This window comes from Peromyscus leucopus, chromosome 15 (assembly GCF_004664715.2).
Source record: "Peromyscus leucopus breed LL Stock chromosome 15, UCI_PerLeu_2.1, whole genome shotgun sequence".
In the NCBI taxonomy this organism is placed as follows: Eukaryota; Metazoa; Chordata; class Mammalia; order Rodentia; family Cricetidae; genus Peromyscus; species Peromyscus leucopus.
The window spans coordinates 52770491-52792792 of NC_051076.1; the positions used below are offsets into that span (position 1 = coordinate 52770491).

Here is a 22302-nt window from a genome sequence, read left to right on the forward strand (position 1 = left end):
GACGCAGGTGGGAAGGAGCCAAACCCGTGGGCTTCACCACCAGGGCATGTGATGCCCGCCCAGCTGCAGGGGAGCTGCCAGCTCACCTTGTCAATGGACGCCTTGAGGAAGTTGTCTAGCAGTAGGCGGGCTTCAGCTAGAGAGCAGGAGCTAATGACCACTGACGTATCTGTCGAGTCCAGCTCCTCCTTTGGGAGACCAAAAAAAGCAGACACCCCGTCACACAGGGCTGCCAAGCCCACTCACGGCGACCGCCCCACCCAGCTGGGTCCCGTGGGTACCTTGGTCTCCTCCAGCTGCACGATGGTGGCCTGGCAGTCAGTGATGCTGTCATTGATGTAGTCAATATTGGCGGCCAACACTTCGATCTCCTCAGCCAGTTCCTGGAGTCCCTTCTCCTCCTCGGGGCTCTCAGCCTGCAGACGCTCCCGCTTCCGCCGAAGCGCCTCCTGCAGGAGGAAGAGCTCCTCCCTTTTCTGGGGGGGCGGATTTGGGGGAGGACAGTGATGGAGAAAGCATCTCACACCTAGGCAAGCCCTGCCACAGCCCTACACCAAGCCACCCACCTGCCTGGGATCATCCGGAGGTCAGAACAGGCATGAGGAGCAGAGTGGGAGACAGGGGAAAGAGCAAAGAGCCAGGGAAGTAGGAAAGTGGGGTGGGAGAGATGAGGAGGGAGGTCCCACCTTTATGAGGCGCTCCATGTCAGCCTCCAGGTTGACAATGGTCATCCTCTGCATGACAATGTCGATGATCCTCCGCTCCAGGGACTGCCACTTGAGTCTAGCGGCCTTACTGAAGCTTTGGCTGGCCCCCTTCTTCTGGAACTTTCTCCTGGGAGAGCAGAGGCAAAGGGGCCTTGGCTGACTGCTCTGGACCTTGGAGGCTCTCCTGAGCTTCCCCCACAGAGGCCGAAGCCGACGGCCCAGGCACCAGAGCACTTGCTGGATCTCCTGCCGACAGGCACCGCTCACACCCCTCACCTGGCTGGGCGGGTGCCATTGACAGTGGCTGCAGGGTGGTCCCCCAGGAAGTGGTTGATCTTTCGGTTCCACTGTCGCACTATGCTGGAGACAGAGCGGGCTCCCGATTCAGCCTCAGACGAGGTCGTACTGGCAGACACCTCAGCCCCAGAATCCAAATTGGGGGGCTTCGATCCTACACGTCCGGCCACTCGCTCAGACATGGGCTTCGCCAAGCGCCTCAGTGCAGAAACCTGGGCACAGTGAGGACAAGAAGAGGGGACCCAGTGAGCAAGAAGACTGGAGCTTCAGGAAAGCCTGGCTTGAGGTGCTGGGGAGAACAAAGACAGCTTTGTGCACGCCTGAGTGCTTGGGACTGTAAAGGATAAGAAGTCTGTGATGTAAAATAAAACACAAGACATGCTTGTCTGTCTGTCTGTCTGATTTTCTCACTCTCACGCTCTCAAAGGTGTGTGTGCGTGTGCATATCCGGGTGTGCATGTACATGTGTTCCCAAGCATGTGGAGGCCAGAGGTGGACACTGGGTGTCTTGCTCTATTACTCTCCCCCTTGTGTTTTGAGATGAACACTGTCTGTCAATGAACCCAGAGCTCTCCAATTAGCTATAGTGGCTGGCCAGCAAGCTCTGAGATCCATCTGTCTCCACCATGCCCAGTTTTTAATGTGGGTGCTGGGGATTAAAACACAGGTCCTCATGCTTATGTGGTGGGTAATTTACTGACTGGGCCATCTCTCTAGCCCCTTTTTTCTCTCTCTTTTTTTTATTGTTGTTTTGTTTTTTGCTTTTGAGATAGGGTTTCTCTATGTAGCAGCTCTGGCTGTTCTGGAACTCACGTTGCATCCGGGCTGGCCTCGAACCCACACAGAGATCTGCCTGTCTCTGCCTTCTGAGCACTGGGATTAAAAGCATGTGCCACCTCCACCCAGCTTTTTTCCTCTTTTTAAAATGACCAGCCAGGCACTGGGGATGGGATGTGTGTATTCCGCCTTCTAGGCTCGGCTCGCTGGTTGAGAAGTCGTTTCTCACAGGCTACTACAGTTTGGCAAGGCTGTGCTCACGGAATGAAAGGAGATCCAGGCCACAAGTAGCAAGGGTGTGTCTGTCCTGTGTCTCCCCCACCACACACACCACACACACACACCACACGCACATGCACACACACACACACACATGCGCACACACACACACACACACATGCGCACACACACACACACACTCACACCACACACACATACACACACACACACACATACACACACACACATACACACACACACACACACATGCGCACACACACACACACACATGCGCGCACACACACACACACACATGCACACACACACACACACACACATGCGCGCGCACACACACACACACACACACACACACACACACACACACACACACACACACACACGGCCCCGTATGGCTTCAGAGGAGAGCAACACTTGGGAGCCAGAGCCAACCCTGTACATCCTGCTGGGCTGACGAGAGCACTCACCTCCTGGGTTTTCCTCCTCAGGACTATTTCCTGCTGACGCTTCTGAGACTCCAGGGCCCGTATCTGAAACTGGAAGAAAAGGGTTGGGCCACACTCAGCCACCAAGAGCCCTCTTGCTGTCCAGACGGGGCTGGAGACAGGCTGGGCGCTCTGGAGCCAAAAGCTCAAGACTTTCTTGTGTGGGGATTCCCTCACTGGCAAAATGTAGATAGAATGATACTCAGAGTTGCACCCTTCTGTCTGGGGTGGCCATGAGGAATTTCTGCCCATAGGGACAATTCTCTAGGCTTTATCGCCTACCATGAACATGAACCTGGACTAGAGGCCCAGTCTGCCTGGGCTACCTCTTCTGGACCTGAAGCTCCACGTGTCTGATTTTGCTGGTGACCTTGGGAAATTCACGCCCTTCTCTGGACTCAGGTTATGTTCTTGGGCAGGCAGGGGTTGGGGCAGAAGCCAGCAGTGGCTCTGCCTTTCTGATGGGCTGTATTGCGCTGTTGTCACTTGGAACAGTGGGAACTGGGTTGGGGGGGGGTCCTTGGAAGGGAAGGAGGCTGAAAGCTCCGGGGAGCTCTTACCTCTTGCCTCCGCTGCTCTTTCTTGAGCTGAGCAATCTCCCGGTTCCTCTTGGTCTCCACCAGTCGTCGCCGCTGCTGCTCCTCGCGCATCTGTTTCATGAGGGCCACCTGGGATGGCAGAGACAGACGGTGGAGGTGAGGCAGGGCCAGGCAAGAGTGACCCGTGGGGTTTCAGTCATAGCTGGTTGGGAGGACACGGGTCAGGGAGGGAGCCCTCTAGGCATCACTGACTTGGGGGGTCTGACACAGAAGATTTCCTTCCCACTCATCCTGAGGGGCTCAGATACCTTGACAAGCTGTTGAAGAAGTGGCCTTACCATTTAAAGTCTATCCCAGGCCCCACTAAAAGCCACCATCCTCAGGGCCAGTCTCATAGTGACAGCCACATAGGAGAGCTTGCTCCATGGCAGGCCCCATCCTTACGGCTCTCGGGTGAGAAAGGAAAGAGATGAGCCTTCGAGACAAAGTGACTAACAGTCACAGAGCCAGGAAGAGCTGGCTAGACCTGGAGCCTGGGTCATCTCGCTTCCCAGATCCAGGCTCCTCCAGGTAACCTGCAGGTGTGTCTGCATTCCTCACCGCAGGGAGGTGAGCGCATGCTTGGCGCAGGGCAGTGCAGACATGGGCCTCCATGCTGAGACAGCATTGCTCTGCAGGTCTCCTGCAGGAGACCCTGAAGCTGTGGGCCCTCTCTCAGCCAAGATCTGCAGGCACAGGCTCGGCTTGCAGTCCTCGGCTGCTCCTCTTTCCTACCCCTCGAGGGAAGAACCAGGGCCCTGCTGGGGCACCCCTGAGATAACCCCCAGGCTCTTCTTCTCCACATGTAACAAGAGCCTAATCACAAGAGCGTAGTCAGGTGGGCAGGGCTAGGTCCTGGATGAAGGGCCTCAGAGGTCTGAAAATGAAGAACACGCATGTGCTGATGCCTCTGTCTTTGTACCACGTCTTGGCATTTGGCCGTTTTTTCCAAGTTTCAGGACCCTAGGAGAGTGTTCCCTTGTGAGGTTTTCTAGGGTCATTTCCACTCAAGATGGGAGCTGGCTAGGAGAGGTTGGGACTACCCTGAAGAGGCACCAGTAAGAAATCGGGGGGGGGGGGAGGCGCTGGAGGGGGCACAAACAAATACAAGCCTGTCAAAGGCATGTTAAAGTTGCCTCAGCAGTACCTGCAGAAGACCCAGGCCACAGTGGACTACAGACAGCCTGGGGATAAAGCTCACTGGGCCCTCTCTGCATTACCAAAGGGCCCAGGGGCTCAGAGGACCCTGGGTGTTTGAATCCCACGTCCTTCTATCATCAATGGCATCCGGCCTACAGGGTGGAGGTGCTGGGAGTGAGAATGGGCTCTTTGGGGCCATGAGGGTTTGATCACAGCAAGGCATGGAGGGATTTCTTCATCAGTGGATGGAGGCCCTAGACCTGCCTGGGGGACAGAGCCCGCCCAGGTACAGATCCATTTCCTCTAAAATCGATGAACTTTGTCCTTCCTGTATGCACTGGTCAGCATCAGTCAGCCAGCCGTCAAGACATAATGGCTCCTGTCCATGAGTCCCCAAAGGACTCAGTTTACTGGGGCTACCACCTTTGCCAAGCTTTGGTAGGGATCTAGCCCCAGAGCTTAGCTGTGGAGAGCTGGGAGACACCAGAAGCTAAAGGCCAGGGCGGGAAGGTCCAAGGGCGATGGAGGATATACACAGAGCAAGGATCTGCGAGCCCCAGATACCAGAAGTTCAAGACCTGAGCCAGTGACATCAAAAGAGCAGACCCTACAGACTGTGCCGTGTGGGTTTACGGCCAGGTAGAGAGGGGAGCCCAGAGCCACCAAGAACACAACACCAGTTTGGAACACCCAGGGCAGAATTTGCATGCCAGCACCACATCCTGGTGGCGGGAATCCACTTCCGTGAACACAAATGGAAATGCTGTCCTCCTTTCCTAAGGATGGAATGTGACTGAGCATGCAAGATGCCTAAGCAGCAAGAGCTGGCCATGGTGCCGATTATTACTATGATGAGAGGCTTATTCCAAATGAGGCCTTAAGGCTTCCTTGTGCAGGCAGGAACTATTAATACAGCTATAGTGCTAATATACTAATATATATATATATACTAATATACTAATAGTGCAACCGTTAGTCCAGCTTCCCAACACAGCGACAGCACTGAGCAAGGCACCTGCAATGAGCCCAGTACTGGATGAGGTTACAGGTGGAAGTGCGCCTGATCGGAGCAGGATCGAATCGGGCGATGCCGTGTTCGGTGGAAGATCCACCCTTGACAGCAGTGATCATATTTAACGTGGGATGCGGATCCTAAGGCACCGCACAGGCCCCCTAGGCCTGACTCCTCCTGTCCTCTGCCTACCTTGGCCTTCTTCATCTCGGCGACCTCCGCTTGCAGCTTCTTCAGCTCCCTTTCGTAGCGGGACTGGTTCTTGAGGAGCCTGGCATGCTCTTTCTGAGCGGCCTGTAGCTTCTGCAGGTCCCGGTTCATCTCGCGCAGCCTCTTCTCGTAATCCGCCTTTATCTTGTTGGCCTTCTCCTCCGTGTAGCACTCCATGGTGCCTGAGAGCAGCGAAAAGCAGTGTCAGAGCGACAGGCTCCCCCGCTCCCACTAAGTGTGGCCTCAACGGGGAGAGAGGCCCTGGGTTCTACAGCTGGCCTCTCCCTGAGCGACTCCTTCATTTGAACAATGTGGGTTCAGCAGCTGCCCCGGGGCCCTTTCCTACGCTGACATTCTAGTGTCCAGTAGTGACTGAGATCTCGGTCCCTGGAGAGGCGGTGCCAGCAGGAAGCGGAAGGTTAGCAAGAAGAGCTGGTCTAATGGAACTGCAGGGGAAGGAAAAGCTACCTCCTCACCAGACGCTCCCACCACGGCCAAGAGACGTCCCCAACCCGACTTCATCCCATCTCAGAAAACCTCGCTGCCTCCTGCCCAGAGGCTCGGATCCTGAGTCACGGCCCCCGCATCCACCACGCCTCCTGTCCACACAGCCAAGTCTTCAGCTCAACCTTTGAAATACTTGAACCTGACCACATCTTACCACCTGTCCAGTCTGCCTCCTAAGTGGTCTCGCTTCCACTTTCCTCCTCCCGTACAACAGCAAAAAAAACGATGGTTTGGAAATGCTTTGGAGTCTCGTATCACCTCTCCCTCAAAACTCCCTACCCTCTCCATTCTCTAAGTCTCTAAGGAAACATCTTAACAACAGACACGACCTATTCTCCGACTAGTCTAGACCGCCATTCCACCAGGCGCATGGCTGCCTTGGGGGTCTTAAGAGCTTCTGTTCCCCCGGTCTGGAATGTTCTTCCCAGTGCTAGTTCTGCTCTGTGCGGCCTGACTCCAAGGTTACCTTCTCCATGTAGTCTTCCACGGCCCAGCCTGCCCCATCCTTAAGCGCCTCACCCCCCCCCTTCCATATTAACAAACAAACAAAAAGCCGACTTCATTAGGCCAGCCTGCTAGCAAAGCTGCTCGAGTGTACACTCCGTGAGGGGGATTTTACACACTACAACAACTCTAGCCCCTGGACTAACGCCTGCTCCATGAAACACATTCACCTAACATTTGCTGAGTACGTGGACAAGGAAGTGAATGACCGGATGAGGAGGTTTCAAGGCAGTACAAGGGGGGCGTGATTTGAGAAGTCTTATAAACTGGACACAGCGGGGTGGGGGGAGGTTGGGAGGTATCTTAGTCGCATGCCTAGGGAGATAGAGGATTATGATTTCTAATATATAAGATGGGAGAAAAAAAAGAGCTAGGCATGATGGCACCTCTCTATGGTTCTACTACTAGGGAGGCTGAGGCAGAAAGATTGCCATAAGTTTGAGGTCAGCCTGGGCGACATGGCAAGACTCGGTCTCAAAATGGCTCAGGAGAGAAAGGCACTTGCTTGCCAAACCCGATGGCCAGAGTTCAATCCCTGGGACCCAGATGGTGGAAGGACAGGGCAAGTTGTCCTCTGACTTCTACATGTGTGCCACATCACATGCGTGTGCATGCTCACACGCACACACATAAACACACACACACACACACACACACACACACACACACACAAATGTAATTTGAAAGCAAAACAAAAGTAGCAGAGAAACTGGGTTAGAGCACTTTAACTATGGGCAGAGGTCACAGCACGTTGGTCAGGGGTCCCTTGTGCAGAAGGCCAGGTGTTAGCAGATCGATGCTGGGTGTCTTTTGACAGAGCAGGGGATCGGGAAAGAGGAACACGGCGCTGTCCTCACTGAGGTTCTGCAGCACGCGGTCGCGCTCCAGCTGCGTGTCTCGGATCTTGTTCTGCAGCAGGATCAGCTTCTCCTCGTACTGGTGCTTGAGGGTCTGCAGCCGCCGCTGGCTGTTCTCCAGCTCGTCGATCAGCTTCTGCTTGATCTCAATCTCGCAAGTCAGGTCCGCCAGGTCGGCCTGGAAGTTGACTTCTGCAGGGGCCCGGACAGAGCGAGACTCAGCCCCATGCCAGGGGCCCCCGGGGCCAGGGGACATCCTTTGTCAGCAGTGGCCAATCAGGGACCAGAAAGGTAAGCAGCCTGCTGCCACCTTGTACTCATTGCAATACATTCAACGAGCAGCTTCCGGAATGCACAGCCGGTCTCAGGAGCTTGGACCGGAGTCTAACACCATTCCTACCCTGATGGACCCCTAGGCCTATGCCACCCTGACCGATGACATGGGACCCTGCTTGGGTGGAGGAGGGTAAAATGACCCAGAGCACCTTGTAGGGCTGTAGGTGAGAGATGACAACAGGACAGACCTGACCTGAAGGACAGAAGTCTCCACATGAAGGAGAGGGTCTTGGCATCAGCCAAAGTCACTCATTCAGAAAGGTAGCCCCTTTCTGAATCCACCGAAGTGGGTCAGGGACCTCTCTGAGCATGCTCAGTGGAAACTCAGCGAAGCCTAATACTTTTGCACAAGGCAGTAGTGGTGAGCACTGGATCCATCAAGCCTTGGGAGGAGTCAAACAAAGCACAGTGATGGGCATGTGAGGAGAGCCGAGCACTTCCCATCCCTTGCCATTACTATTGTTTTAGTGGGCTTCACAGGCAGGAGTCCCAGCCCTGTCTAGACAAGCTGTCTCTGAGCGCGCCAGCAGGCCCGACCCCACCCGGATCCATCTGAATTTTCTCCTGGGAGCCAAGTTCTGATCGACAGTAGTCCCACCGTGGGGACCGGCCACAAGCAACTCATCTCCTCAGCCCCGGTCCACGTACCCTTTTCTTCAGGGTCCGAGTCTGAGTCTACCAGGCTCTCTTCGCTGCCCGAGTCTTCATCCTCATCCTCACGTCCTTCCTCCTCCTCACAGGCACTCTCGTCTCTCTCTTCCTCCTCCTAGGCACAAGGTACCATTAGGGCTGCACCTGCCTCGGGAGATGGGAGCCCCGAGGCAGAGCCGGGGCCACACACAAGACTCCAGGGGGTATCAGCAGGGGTGGGGGCCAGCCACGCCCTCCTCTGAGAAGACCATCCCCTCCTAGTAGCCTGGGCAAGGCCTTTGTGGAGGATGCTCAGTCTAGCTTCATCCATTTTGGATGAAGCAAAAGCCCCGGGGATGGAGATCACCATGGCAACAAGTCAGCGTTATCAAGAAACTCAAGGATCAACTAAAGGCAAATCTCTGCCCCCCGCCCCACACGACAGTGATGGAATCTCTACCCCAACAGGGACATGATGAGGAAGGCCGGGGGAGTCCTCACCTCCTCAGCCTCATTCTCATCCGTCTCCTCACTGTTCTCCTGATGGAGTTTTGCCCTCTTCTTGAAGGCTTCTTTTTCTGGGCTGCTTACAGAATGAAAATGAAGCCAGATTAGAGACTGACACCACAGGATGGCGGTAGGACTGAGTTCCTGCTTTGTAGAGAACCAGATCTATTTTTCCAGTCTCCCCCCCCCCCGCCCCCAACCCTGCTCTATCTCGTGCAATTTAACCCTGTGGAAAAAACACCCAAGAGAAGGCTGGAGAGGTAGCTTTGCTCCAACTGAGTTAGTGCTTGAGAAATTCCCAACATTACTGGTGATGCCCCTAGGAATGGGGTGAGCCTGCGGAGGGGTGGTCCTCCCTATATGTGGGGTGGGGAGCAGTCCTCCTGGACGGTGTGGGGGGTTGCCCACCTTCCGATGTACTGGCTGCAGGGGAGGTAGTGACATTCCACTTACCTCTTCCTCCGCTGCCTGACCTCTTTCTTCTTCAGCCGCTCCAGGTCTTGCTTGGCCCTTCGGATCACTTCAGAAGCATCTTCCATGGAGCTGGCCGGGCTGCCCCCGAAGGCTGGGCCTGCTGGAGATGCTCCCAGGGAGTAGGGATTTCGAGTGGAAGCCCGCGAGAGGCTTCGGCGGAGGGACTCATTCATGGCCTCACTCTCCAGGAGCTTGGTTCTGTGTGGGCAGAGTGTGCGGGTGGGACCAGATGAGCCACATAAAACTGGCCTGGCCAAAGCCATCCATGCAGCCCTGCTCACACTGGACGGGGCGTACTCACCGCAGCTCCTCAATCTCCCGGATGTAGTTCTGGATCAGAGTACCAATGGCTTCGTTGCCATCGCCTGAACGGAGCGGACAAACAGGCACAATAATGAAAATAGTTGACAACAGCAAGGACTGGGGCCATGGCTCTAAGCCTTACTTGTGCTTCCAACATGGTAGCTCACACGGGCTTTCCCATAAGGGAATCTACGTGAAGGAAACACTCGAACATGATCATAGTTGTTATCAAAGCACTGTTGGATAATGGCATGAAATCGAAAACAATCTAAACATCCATCAACAGTGGCTGTTCAATAAATTATTCAACATCACATATGGAACATCGTGCAGTCATTTAAAAATTAAGTGCCTTTGAATATGGAGCTTTATAAGACATGATGCTAAATGGAAAAAAAAGGAAGTCATAAAATAGAAAGGATGACCTCATATACAGAAAATGCCATGCATATTATTCACACACGTACAAATGATATATTCAAACGCATTTATACTCAAAACAAATGTACCGAGAAAATGTGGGAAAACACGCACTTGGCTGCTCAGGAAGGATCCTTCCGAAGGCAGAGAAGATGTGGGTGGAGAGTCTGCTGTGGGAATTCTTATCTTTTGCTTAGTATACTATGTGGCTCTTACATGTTTAACAAGAAAGCCATGTGTGTGTCATGCTAAACTGTTGGGGAATGCATAAATGAACTAATCTGTGCATTGGCTGGCCATCACAGCCTGCTTGACACCAAGGAGTAGGAGTGGAAGGAGGCATGTGTTGTTCCGGATAGACTGCCGGACCCCGACTTACCAGCCTTGGCCAGAAGCAGGTTGGCCTCCTGGCTCATGAGCTGTGTGACGCGGTTGTTGATGGCATCAATGGCCTCCTGCATGGCCTTCACCCGAAGCCGCAGAGCACCGTTCTCTTTCTGCAGCATGGCATTCTCCCGGAACAGGTCACTGTAGCCCTCTGTGCCGTCCTCCCCAATCACCCGCTTGCCCTGGGACAGAGACAGGCAGGGAGCCATCAGGTGCTACATCTCATGGGAGGGGTACAGTGGCAGTCCTCTCTCATGGGAGGGGTACAGTGGCAATCCCTTCCACCTGCCTTTAGCCTTCTCCAGGGCAGGGTGGTACTTCTGGTTTCTCCTTTTCTCCAGGTTTCCTGACCTAGCTCCTGTCTCTCAAGGCTCAACAGCTTACAGTACTTGCTTATACAGCACTGGATATGGAGCTCACTGCTTCTAATCTCACTGCCTAGAAGTCTGAGGCATGAGTGTCACAAACTCAAGACCAGACTGGGCAATGTGAGTCCCAACCTGGACTACATAATTAGATCCCCCCCCCCAAAAAAAAAAGTCAAAAAGCCTGGATGTGATGGTACACACCTTTGATCCCAGTACTCGGGAGGCAGAGGCAAGCGTGGATCTATGAGTTCAATGCCAGCCTGTTCTACAGAGCAAGTTCCAGAACAGCCAGGGCTACACAGAGAGATCCTGTCTCAAAGAAACTAAAACACAGTTTGCTCCCTGACAGCAAAAAAAAAAAAAAAAAAAGTCCAAATTCTTGACTTACCTTCCTATCACTCACTTTCATTCTCCACGATGAATGCTAATCCGAGTGACAAAACCCTACCTGGGCCAGGCAACTGGCATACAGGGGGGAGTCAGTCTGGGTGGAAGACAATAGGGAGCAGTGGGGACTGGAGCGGAGAGGCAGCCGCTCTCTGCTCTCTCTTGTTTAACTGTCTACCTTAAAGCTAAAATCAGCACACGGTCACCAGGACACTGGGCTCACAGAGCTGTCTGTTGTGTAAATAAAAAGTTAATGTTGTAAACTAATGAATTTCACCCTTCCAAAGCCCCCTCTATTTTTTGCCCAGGAATGTTACTACAGTCCTTGCTTAGTCAAGGGACTACTATAAGGGTAAAATTTTAGCAGTGCAGAACTTGAAATCACTTCATTGCCTTGATTCTGTCCGTGTCCCGAGTTGCAAAGGAGGCCAGTGACTAACAGCTTACAGACAGGCTATGATTGTCCATGTGCAGCTTGTTTGTGTTTGAATTAAGAAATTTCTTCATATAATAAACACCGCCACTCACTCCGGCCAACTCAGCGCCAGTTGTTGGTAGAGACAAATTCTTCCACACAAGTTGAGACTCCCTGCTTGACTTCCAGAAAAGTTGTCAAACAAGTTGCATTCTTCTGAAACCGAGTCTAAGCCCACCCATCTGTGTGCCAGATTCAGGCTACGGGCCACCAGCGGGTGACGTCAGCCTTGGATCTATAGAATTAGACATGCCGCTCAGAGCACCTGTTTTTCTCTTTCCTGTTGTATTTTATATGGCTTACTCTCTGCCCAGAAAGCCTGCTGGCCTCCTGCTGATACTTCATTCGTTTTTCAAAATCTACATGAAAGGCCCCTTCCATAAAGCCCTTCCTGACCACCCGAGCAAGCAGGCTGACTCCTCTGCCCCTCAGCACACTCCTGTGCCCCCCACTGTCAATAACTGCACTATAGTGGAATGGTCTCGTCTATTCCAACACGATACACTCAGCGGGCATACAAGCACCTGGGAAACACCTTCCCTGAGCCAAACACCCATGCTACAAAACCAGGGTGCTCAAATTCTTAGACTTTGTATTCTAAGCTTAGATGGCTCAGTCTGAAATGGATACGCCATAAAACCCAGTACTGGGAACCACATCTGATGCACAGTGATATCTAGCAGACATGAGGATGGATGGGTGATGGGAAGGTGGGAGGCCCACTCAGGACCTGGTTTGGGGATGCTACAGGGCAGGGTGTAGAGCAAGCACCAGCTCCTTCTAGGAGAGGATGTGGGGGAGCCTGGGAGTGCTTACCGCTTTGTACTCCATCAATTCCATCTGCAGGCGCGCAATCTCGGCTCGCAGCGCGCTAATCTGCTGGCTGGTCTTGTCCTGGTTCACCACCACCTTGTTCTTGATGTTGCGAGCCCGGTTGGCATATTTGAGAGTGTTCAGCGTCTCCATGAAGTCCCGATCTGAGGGGCTCACGCAGGCGATCATGATGGTCTGGCTAAGAGTGCAACCAGGCTGGGTGAGGACAAAGGACAAAGCCAGACCCAGGAGCACTGCTCCAGAGCAGAGGTTCCGTTTCACCCTGATCCTCCCCCCCAATTTAAAGGGCCTGGAACCTGGGATGTGGGACCCTGGACCACTTGTCCAAGATCTTCCACAGCAAGAGAGGACAATCCTTGAAAGCAGTTATCAAGGGGTGATGGATGCCTACTTGTAGAATCATCTGCTTGGTGAAGTAAATATGGCATGGCCTCTCTGCACGCCTGGCAGTTCCCATTGCTTGTCTCATTGGGCTATATGGCTTCCTTGAGGACTGTCTCTCACTGCTGAGAAGTAATGAAGACGAGTCTACCTAGCCACAAGTCACTGATCCCCTCAAGGTTCCTGCAGCCTCCGAGTCTGCAGCCTGGGCTGAGAAGACCCCCTAGGTCCTGAGAGTCAGGCCCTGAACCCACATCAGTCATCTCTATCCAGGAACTTCCCTGCCCTTCCTGGACATTGGTCGTCAGATACCTGTTGCCCCCCAGAGAGTCTTGGAGCAGCCGAGTAAGCTTGGAGTCCCTGTAGGGCACGTGTACTACCTTCTTGCTCTGGTCGCCTAAGGCGCTGATCACATTGCCCAAGGCCAGCTGTGGGAGAAAGTGCCTGAGGTCAAAAGTCACGCAAAGAGGGCAGGGAACACAATCCAACGCCGTCTGTACCCTCTGGCCCCAGCAGCACTCAGGCTCCCGGGTGGGTTTAGAGACTGATGTGATAAACAGGCCTGAGGGTGAAGAAAGGAAGACCCACCCAACAGGAGTGACTACAGGTGCCCCAGCCAGCAGCTAGAAGAAGCTCAAAGAGCAGCCACCGAAGTACAGGCCTGCTCGAGCCTGTCCCATCTGGCTGCTGGGGCCGGTGACTCTCCGGGTACCCACCAGACCACAGTTGATGGAGATGCCCTCCTTGGCCCGTTCGCCTGTGGCTCCTGTCCTCTTGAGCCGCTCAGAGCCGGCCAAGTCCACAAAGTGGAACTTAGCAGTGAGTGTCTCATACTCAGTGCCGGTGGGGGCTGCTCCGTCCGGAAGCCCGTCACCGTCTCATTCACCTGCAGCAGAATGTGACATCCGGCTCACCCAGGCCCTACCTCCTGTTCCTCGGCTAGCCCTCCACCCCACAGCACCACCATCCATAGGAGCGAGGGCGGACGGCACGGTGCCAGCCTCTCACGTGTACAGAGCATCTGGAAGCAAACACTGTATTTGCGCACTATCAATGAGCATTATCCCATTGCCTAGACATGCGGAGAGGAAGAGGCTGAAAAAATGGAGTGGTACAGGCAAGTCCCATCTCTGGAGTTCTAGCTACGTCCCAAGTTTGTTCATCCAGGCCCTGGGATACCCCTAGGGCATGTAGCTCCTGGGCCCCCAAGAGCATCTCACCAGGTCAGGCTGGGCACACACGCGCATCTGGCACAGGTGGATGGTGAAGATGGCGTGGGATCGGGAGCTCTGAACATTCATCTGGGTGCTGGCTGTGGTGCGTGACAGGGCGCCCTGCTTCAGGCACTGGATCAGCTGGGGACAGACGCAAAGAGAGGGAATCAGGACCCACGTGCTGCAGGGCTCTCGTCTTTATGTTCTGGTTTTTTGTTTGTTTGTTTGTTTTGTTTTGTTTTGTTTTTTGTTTTTTGAGATAGGGTTTCTCTGTGTAGCTTTGGTGCCTGTCCTGGATCTTGCTCTGTAGACCAGGCTGGCCTCAAACTCACAGAGATCCACCCGACTCTGCCTTCCGAGTGCTGGGATTAAAGGCGTGCACCACCACCATCCAGAGGGCTCTGGGCTTTAAAGATGCCCATGTGTAAGGGTGCTCACCTCCTCCTGGGAGTTGATGAGACGAGAAGTGACACCTGTGGTGTAGATGCCACCGTTGGCATCCTCATGGATCTTGATGTTGGACCTGCGGTGGCGGGCATCCGGGTCTCGGGTGCTATCGAACAGGTCAAGGATCTCTTCGTTGTAGAGCTGTGATGGAAAGGAAACTATGGCCAGGTTCCTATGGTACATGGCCCAGAGCCAAGGCCTTTCTTGTATTTATAGTCCATTTCGATTTGCTAAAGTGGAAACAAGCTCTGGAGTTGAACTTGCTGAACCCTGGTCTTCCTAGACAGTGCTATCCTTGAACTTGCTGAACCCTGGTCTTCCTAGACAGTGCCATCCCGAGGCTCTGCATGCTGCTCTACTCCCTGAGGAACAGAATCCAGCAGCTCTCAGCTCCCCGAGGCGGGCTGGGGACAAGGACAAAGGGATGCAGGTCCTAGGGTAAGTGATGGGGAAGACATCAGCCTGAACTGGGAGCATCTCATCACATCGCCAGCCTGGCAGAGACGGCACGAGGCTGTGACTCCAGATGAAGGAAGGCAGAGCTCCGAGAGTCCAGGGAGCCGGTGCCCTGAGCACTGTGGTCCCCGAGGGAGCTAGGACATCTCTGCATAGAGGAAGAATGACTGTGCGCCTTGCCCAGTGCTCAGGAGCAGAGGGAGAAATAATGGGCACTGCGGCCAGCCCATTTGAGATGTCTGCTGAGGGGGTTCCTGGGATTGGAGCTGTGATGGCAAAGGCCGGGCGGGCGGGGGTGGGGGGCGCAGGGGGAGAAGGGCATTACCCAGTAGAGTCCAGTGGAGCCAGAGAGGGGACATCCGAGGCTTTGATGGCTTTAAAGGGTAAAAATACCCCACAGGAAGGGGAAGAGGAAACAGAAGGAAGAGATGGTGGAGTGCCATGGTGTCTGCACACTGGGGTAGTAGACACACTGACTCAGTTAACCCCTTAATGATCAGCCCTGTGGCCTGAATTGACTAGCATGCTCTTTGAAGTTCTCCACAGCCACAGAGCGGCAAAGGGAAGGAAATGGAGAAAAGCCCAGTGATAGACAGCGAGAGACACACACTCGTGTAAACAAACATGCACGCACACATTCACACACAGGTATACAAACACTCGTGTACACACACGCATACTCACAAACACTCGGGCAGCCACACACGGACACACATATGTGCATATATACACAGATGTAACCCAGAGGACTAAAATACAGGTCCCTTACGGGGAAAGCAGCAACCATGGGTGCACAGGAAAGGGACACTGGGGCAGTATACAGGGACAAGCCTCAGCCCTGTCCATCCTGCTGCGGGCAAACAAGGTTCGGTTAAAGCCTCAGGGTTGGGAGGTTAGGGACCAGGGTGGTTCCGAACCCACTAAACGCGCCAGAGCAGGGCTCGTTGGTATCGGAAACTAGATGCTGAGAATCAGAACCACCCAACCACACATTTCAGAGGAGCCTGGTCAGGTTCCTGTGAGAAATACCAAGGTGGATCACCTTCCTGGACCTTTTTCCCTCCAAGAAGGCCATCTCCAAGATATAGCACCTAGTTATGGGACAACCCAAATGTGAACGAGCCCAGAGATCCCCTCACATATTCCCCAAAGCTTGTGGCTGCACAGTTCAGGCTCCAAAGCTGGAGGACCAGAACGAAGCAAAGCCCCTGCTGGAGATGCTTCTGTACTGAGAGGCCAGGATGCATCTCAGTCCAAAAGATACAGGTAGGTGCTTGGAGGCAGAGGGAGGGCCTGGTGGGGCCAGAACACAGTGCCAGAGCCAGGGTTCCCACCATGTGCCAGGTACAGGCTTCCCTGCAGGAAGCATTAACCCCAAGGAAAGAGGTCAAACCCACTTTGCAGAAGTAGTTCAGAGTGGTAACATGACCTGCCCTAGGGCAGGGTCAGAATCAGCCAGGGTCTGAGGAGATCTTAGGCCCCTTCTGAAGCAGGAAACACTTCAGCTACCCCCAAGTGTTTCTCTAGGCCTTAGGTAGACACTCCCAGCAGCAGGGAACTCATCCATGGCAGCTCAGGGCTCCCTAGGTTCATTTCTCTGCAGTTGGAGGCTCCAGCTTCCACAGCCTTAGGTTCCGACGTATCTCCTTCCCCACCACCCTCCAAGGCCATAGTACCTCCAGGAATTGGGCGCTGACTTTGAACTCAGGCCCGGTCACGCCCTTCTCCTGTGCCCGCCGCTTGCGTTCATCGATGCCCCTGAAGAGGTGTGCAATGGCCCTTGGGATGATGCCCTGCTCCTCTTCCGATGTCACTGTGTCAAAGCCGGTGCCCATAGTGTAAGTCTTCCCAGCCCCTGTCTGCAATGGCAAAGAGAGGATGCAGATGGTGAATGCCGGGCCCCGTGGGGAACCAGCAAGCCTTGGCTTGGGCCAAATCCTCTTACCCATTACCTCCAGCCAAGTGGCCCCTTTTCGAACCCAGAGCCATACCCTACAAAATTCTCTGATCAAAGCCTGCCTCAGCTAGCCAGCCATGCAGTCATAACTCAGATGCCAGACAAAACTGCACAGCTGGGCCTCGGCTGACTGCTGTCTGGTGGGCCTATCTCCCCCCTTGGGTGGGGGAGACTGAGCCTGGAAGAGCCACTGTGTGCGGCAGGGGTGGCTTACCTGTCCATAGGCCAGCACTGTGGCATTGTAGCCCTCAAAGCAGCCTTCGATGAGCTTGCTCACACAGGTCGAATAGATCTGCTCCTGCCAGGTGTCCAGGTCAAAGACAAAGTCATAGGTGAAGGCCTTGTCCTTCCCCAGCAGGACCTGGGGCTCCCCAGGGGTGACGGAGGTACAGATGTGACAGCCTTCAATCTTCTCCTTCGACAGCTGAGGCCTGATCCTGTGCAGGGTGGAAAGAGTAACTGGGTGTAGGTGACGACAGGTCCTCCTCTCCCATTACCAGCCATGGTTCTGTTTACCCCACTAGCCAGGAAAGGAAGTCAGGCAGAAAGCCCTAAGGAAAAAACTTCAGTAATGCACACGAGCATCACCCAAACCAGTGGCTGCTAACATTGATTGAACACTTGGTACCCGGAATCTCTGTTAAGTATGTTCTATATAAGCGAATTCACGTGTCCTTCCCTGTGAACCTGCAAGGGATCTGTTTGCTTGGTTGTACAGATGAGGCTGAGACTGTCTCAGTGCTGACCCAAGGTTGTGAAGGGACCAAACCTGGGTAAAGGCACTCCCCCCACCCCCCAGAGGCCTGGAAGTCAGGATCCCTCTTGTAAGGAGATGACAGCTAGCTCATTCTGGACAGACAAAGCTTAGGGACAGGCCAGGTGGCTCTGCATAATTCTGGACCACATTCCTCTGTGACAGAGTCAGTTTGGGAGAAGGTCAGCATCATCTCTGATGAGACCTGTGGAGACTACAAGGGTCTTCAGGGCAGCAGCCACCTCCCGAGGTGCCAGGGCCTAGGGGCGGCGCTCCCAGGCACAAGTTCTGGTTCTTTCCAGGAGTTGAGGGGCCAAACCAAACACAACCAGAGGCAGCCTAGGTCAAGTGAAAGGTACCCTGTCAAGGCAATGAGAAGAGACCCTGAGCCAGCTGCCGGGTGGGCCCACATCCCAGATCCTGACTCGGAGGAGGGATCCCCATTAGAGGGAGAGGTGGCATCAGTACTGAGTAGGGAGCTTCTAAGCTGCATCACCATGATGAGGTCCCCATGGTAACTAAGCCTGAGTCAGTAAGCATGCGCCTGTGAGGATGGGCAGAAAGCATCCTTCAGATGTCCTGATGCAAGGGTGGGGGTCGGCTCTGCTGCCATGGGCTCGCACCAGCGGGTCCATCCACTGTGCACTTACAATGAACTGCTTGTCAGGCCCCCACCTCCCTAAGCCAACATTTACCAAGAGGAGAAAGGAACGAAAGGGGCCGGCTGGGCCGGGACAGCACCCACTCAAGGCCCAGAGGCGCCTCGCTGCAGAGCCCGGTATCTTGTCCCTGTCCCAGTTACCTCGACCTCCAGAGACCCACCCAGAGCTATCAAATGGGTGAGGAGCTCCCAAGGCCGCTGCCCTCTGCTGTGGATGAGTGGACCGGGGCGGGGCAGGTGTGTGTGTGTGTGGGGGGATGGAGGGCGTGGGGGTCATAGGTGTGTGGGGTGGGGGGACTCAGGCAAGTCTCTCCCCGTATGTGGGAGTCTGGCTTTCTTCGGAAAACCTTCTTTTCTTTGAGGTATAAAGTCACTTCCCTGAGCGGCTCTCTCCAGAAAGCAATGGAAGCCCGAACAAGTCCCGACCCTTCCATCGCTGTTAAGAGCCACAGCAAGATGGGAGCTCCTCAGACCCTCACCTGCTCCCCTGAACCAGTTCCTGACAGGAAAGGGCAAAATTGATTCTCATATGTTCACTCCGGACCTCCAGACCAGAAACCTCTCTCCCCACAACCACCCCCACACCCCCAGACATCAGGGCCAGCAGACTCCTACCATGACTTCAACCTCTGCCCTACCCCCTGGAGCTGACACACACAGAGCTCACTGCAGCCCAGGCACTGCCTGGGAACTGAGACATCTGAACCTCACAACCACCCCAGGAGGTCATCACTAGCGCCCTACCGACAGATAAGGAACCCCGGATGGTGTCATTCAGAGTCACAGACAGTGAGGAGCCAGTGAGGAGGAGGCAGGCTGGATGGACTAGCCCTTCCACAGCCCTGCTGTGGGGGTTCGGAGAGTGGAGGGAAGCCTCAGACACCCCGGGAGAGCACGGGCAGCTGCAGAGGGTGAGGCATGGCATAGCACAGAAATCGGAGCTTTGGCTCTGCCCGAAGACTGGGCGCTTCCTCCCGAGCACGTGGGTGCTCTTTGGTGAACTGACGATATACTGCAGCGGCCTGGGGAGGACCCTCCGACTGTGTAGACAAGTATGAGCTCCTGAAGACGCCCTCCCTACCACGTGGCAGTCTGTGATGGGATTTCTGGATCCAGTTCAAATACCATTTAATTACTGCAGGCAGATGGCAATGCCGGCGATTGGAGAAGATTGAATCAACATCCCTGGAGACAGAGGGAGCGGGTCTGCCGTCAGAGGCCTCCCAAGGTCTTCAGTAGCTGGCCCCCTGAGCATGGGGGGGGGTAAAGAAGAGAGTGAAGGAGAGCCGTCTGGGAGAGCACACATAGGTCAGCCTGGGCTTTAGGTGCCAAGAGTTGTGGGGTCCTCCTGGGATTCTCTTTTCAGTCCAAACATCCTGATATGAGGAGTTCTGCATCAGAGAGCCGTCTAGCCTCTTGCTACTATTCAAAACACCAGGATGCCATTGGTGAGGCGGTTCACCCAGGGGGAAAAATGGGAGACTGGACATAGACCTTGGGCGAGTCACTAATTTTCAGGACAAATGGTCTGGAAGAGGGAGAGTGTGACAGTCTCGTGCATAATGAGCCGCTGTGGGAGCAAAGAACGAAGCTCTCACAGATGCCTCCCCAGGTGCGGGTCGTGGGCCAGCCAGTACCCACTATCACTCTACGTCCATGGTTCAATCCCCACTTCCTGGCAGGAACCACGGCTCAGCCACTCAGGTAGTAAAACAAGAAGAAGGCTAGCGTTCAGCCTCTGCTCGGGCTGAGACCACAGGCGTCCTCCTGCCCCTTGAGGCTTCCTCTCCCCAAATACTCCACCCCCACATTGCTAACTTCCTCCCTCCTGCCACTGTTAGAGCTGGATTGAGCACCACATGTCCATTCAGGCAGCGCCAACCAGGGAACTGGGCTGTCCCGCCCTCTAGGGTACATGTGACAGCTGAGCTCATCTCTGGTGCCTGGCGGAGATTTTGAACCCTCAGTCCAACCCGCCAGAGACCGGATGGAGACTTTGTCCTGCCTCCTTCCTCTCATGGCCTAAGCCTTGGCCTGCCCTTGGCTCACACAGATCTCTCAGTTTTAGCTTTTGAAGAATTGCATCACCCTTCCCTCCAACAGCCTCGTCCACGGGTCCCACCCTGGATGATGTCACTTCTGGGGGTTGCCCTCAAAGTGGCCGTGACCTAAAGAAAGGAGAAATTGCTCTTTATGGTTGGGGGGGGAGGGGTACAGATGGCAACCCCTCAAAGCTGTATTCTTCCTAGTGGCATGGAAGGAGGGGTCAGGGGTCAGTTGCCAGGTTCTTCCAACCATGGTTCCCTGGGAGCTACCCACCAGGCCAAGACTAGGCAGAGCCAAGTGGGGCATGCATCTTAAGCACAGAACAGAGAAATTGATTAAGACAGACTATCTGATGATCCGGATATACCACACCTAGGTATATTCCAGAAGGAATCGAATGCAGGAGAACGCCATGCCTACACACCCATGTTTACTACAGATTTTTTTTCAGAATGACCAAGTTATGGAATCAGCCTAGGTGCTCATCAGTAGATCAACGGCCAAAGAAAATCTACATACACACACTGAAATACTAGTTGGCCATTATGCAGAATGAAATTACGTTATTTGCAGGGAATGGATCCTCTTGCTAAGGTGGGCCCAGGAAACCTTAATCACGTTTTCTCTCCTATGTAGTATCTGAATTTAAAAATAAAACGTGAGGAGAAAAGGGAGGAGACCAGTGGAAATCAGGAGGAAACATTAGGGAATAAGAGGGAGATGGATGTAAGATCAAAGTACATGAGACGGAATGCATGGGAAAGGCATATTGAAACCCATCACTGTATGATTAGAATATATTCTAAAACAGAAAATCTGGGAGTGGAAAATGCAACATTTAAAACAATTAAATTGGCATACTATGGCCTGCAGGCCAGTTAGTTGCCTATTATTATCAATAAAGGCTCTCAACCTAAAGATCCTGTGACATTTCTGTCCAGGGACGTGTGAATCTCACTGCAGACCATCCCTTTATCCATTTTCTTCTTCGTCCTGCAGGGAGGGAGGACCGTGAGGCCCTCTTCGAAAGCGCCCCCGCCCCGAATCTCCCAGAACAGAGCCGGCCTATTCGCCATTTGGCAAACGGCAGGCCGAGCGGCCCAGCCAAGGCTTTTCAGAGGCAGGATCTGGCACCGTGGCTGAGGTCGCTGCGCTTCCTCTGCTCACAAACGAGCAGTGGCTGGCGTGATGTGGGCGGCCGTCCCCACCCCCGCAGCGCTGAGCCGCAGCAGAGAGACTTAAAGGCGGGGGACAAAGGCGGCGAGCCGGAGCCCAGGGCCGCGGGAAGAGCTGAGCTCAGCGGTTCCTTGGCTCTCCGGGAGCAGGACAGGGCGGAAGCGAAGGGCAGAGGGACACAGCGAGGGGGCAGGCTGGGGGACGCTGAGAGGCTGCCAAGGGCAAAGCACACTCTCTGCAAAGGGTAATAACTGGGTGCATCCGGGCACGTGCCTGGGACGTCCACCCAACCCCAAAGTTTAGGAGCCTCACGGTAAAGCCTCTAGTGACATCATACAAAGCCAGCCAATAGCCAATCACCCCTCCTAGAAGCTCCGCCCAGTGGTGACCTTGGGTTCCTAGAGGTTGGCTGTGCTTTCTTGGGGGTGAGATTAGTCCCACCCACTCAGCTACTGGCTAGGTATCACTCAGAGTTCCTAACCTACCTCTCCCAAAATTCAGCCAAGGCATGCAAGGGTGCAGCTTTCTGCACGTAAAAAGACTTTGTACCAAGGAGAAGTAACAGGCAGTGACATTAAAATAACCAAGAGCTGTTCCAGGTTCAGAAGCTTTAAATTTAAAAAAAAAATTAGCATTTATGTTTGTATGTGTGTGTGCATGTATGTATGTGTGCATGGCAGGGCACACATGTGAAGGCCAAAGGATGGCCACTGGAGTCTTTATTCCATTACATGGGTCCTGGGGATTGAACTTATGTTATCAGGCTTGGCAGCAAGCA

At 54.1% G+C, this 22302-nt stretch overlaps 1 protein-coding gene across 1 annotated transcript in view; it reads right to left on the minus strand.

The window, feature by feature from the left end:
- The window catches only part of Kif21b (kinesin family member 21B), a 44835-nt gene that overhangs the window by 14182 nt on the left and 8351 nt on the right, over nt 1-22302 (minus strand). Inside the window, 21 exon segments of the mRNA XM_028857526.2 lie at nt 87-188; nt 282-476; nt 687-834; nt 984-1216; nt 2486-2554; nt 3064-3171; nt 5426-5625; nt 7312-7503; nt 8296-8413; nt 8779-8860; nt 9238-9456; nt 9560-9623; nt 10361-10550; nt 12415-12610; nt 13126-13241; nt 13530-13678; nt 13681-13699; nt 14034-14168; nt 14466-14615; nt 16607-16789; nt 17102-17324. Of these exon segments, the coding sequence (XP_028713359.1) occupies nt 87-188; nt 282-476; nt 687-834; nt 984-1216; nt 2486-2554; nt 3064-3171; nt 5426-5625; nt 7312-7503; nt 8296-8413; nt 8779-8860; nt 9238-9456; nt 9560-9623; nt 10361-10550; nt 12415-12610; nt 13126-13241; nt 13530-13678; nt 13681-13699; nt 14034-14168; nt 14466-14615; nt 16607-16789; nt 17102-17324 (3091 nt within the window).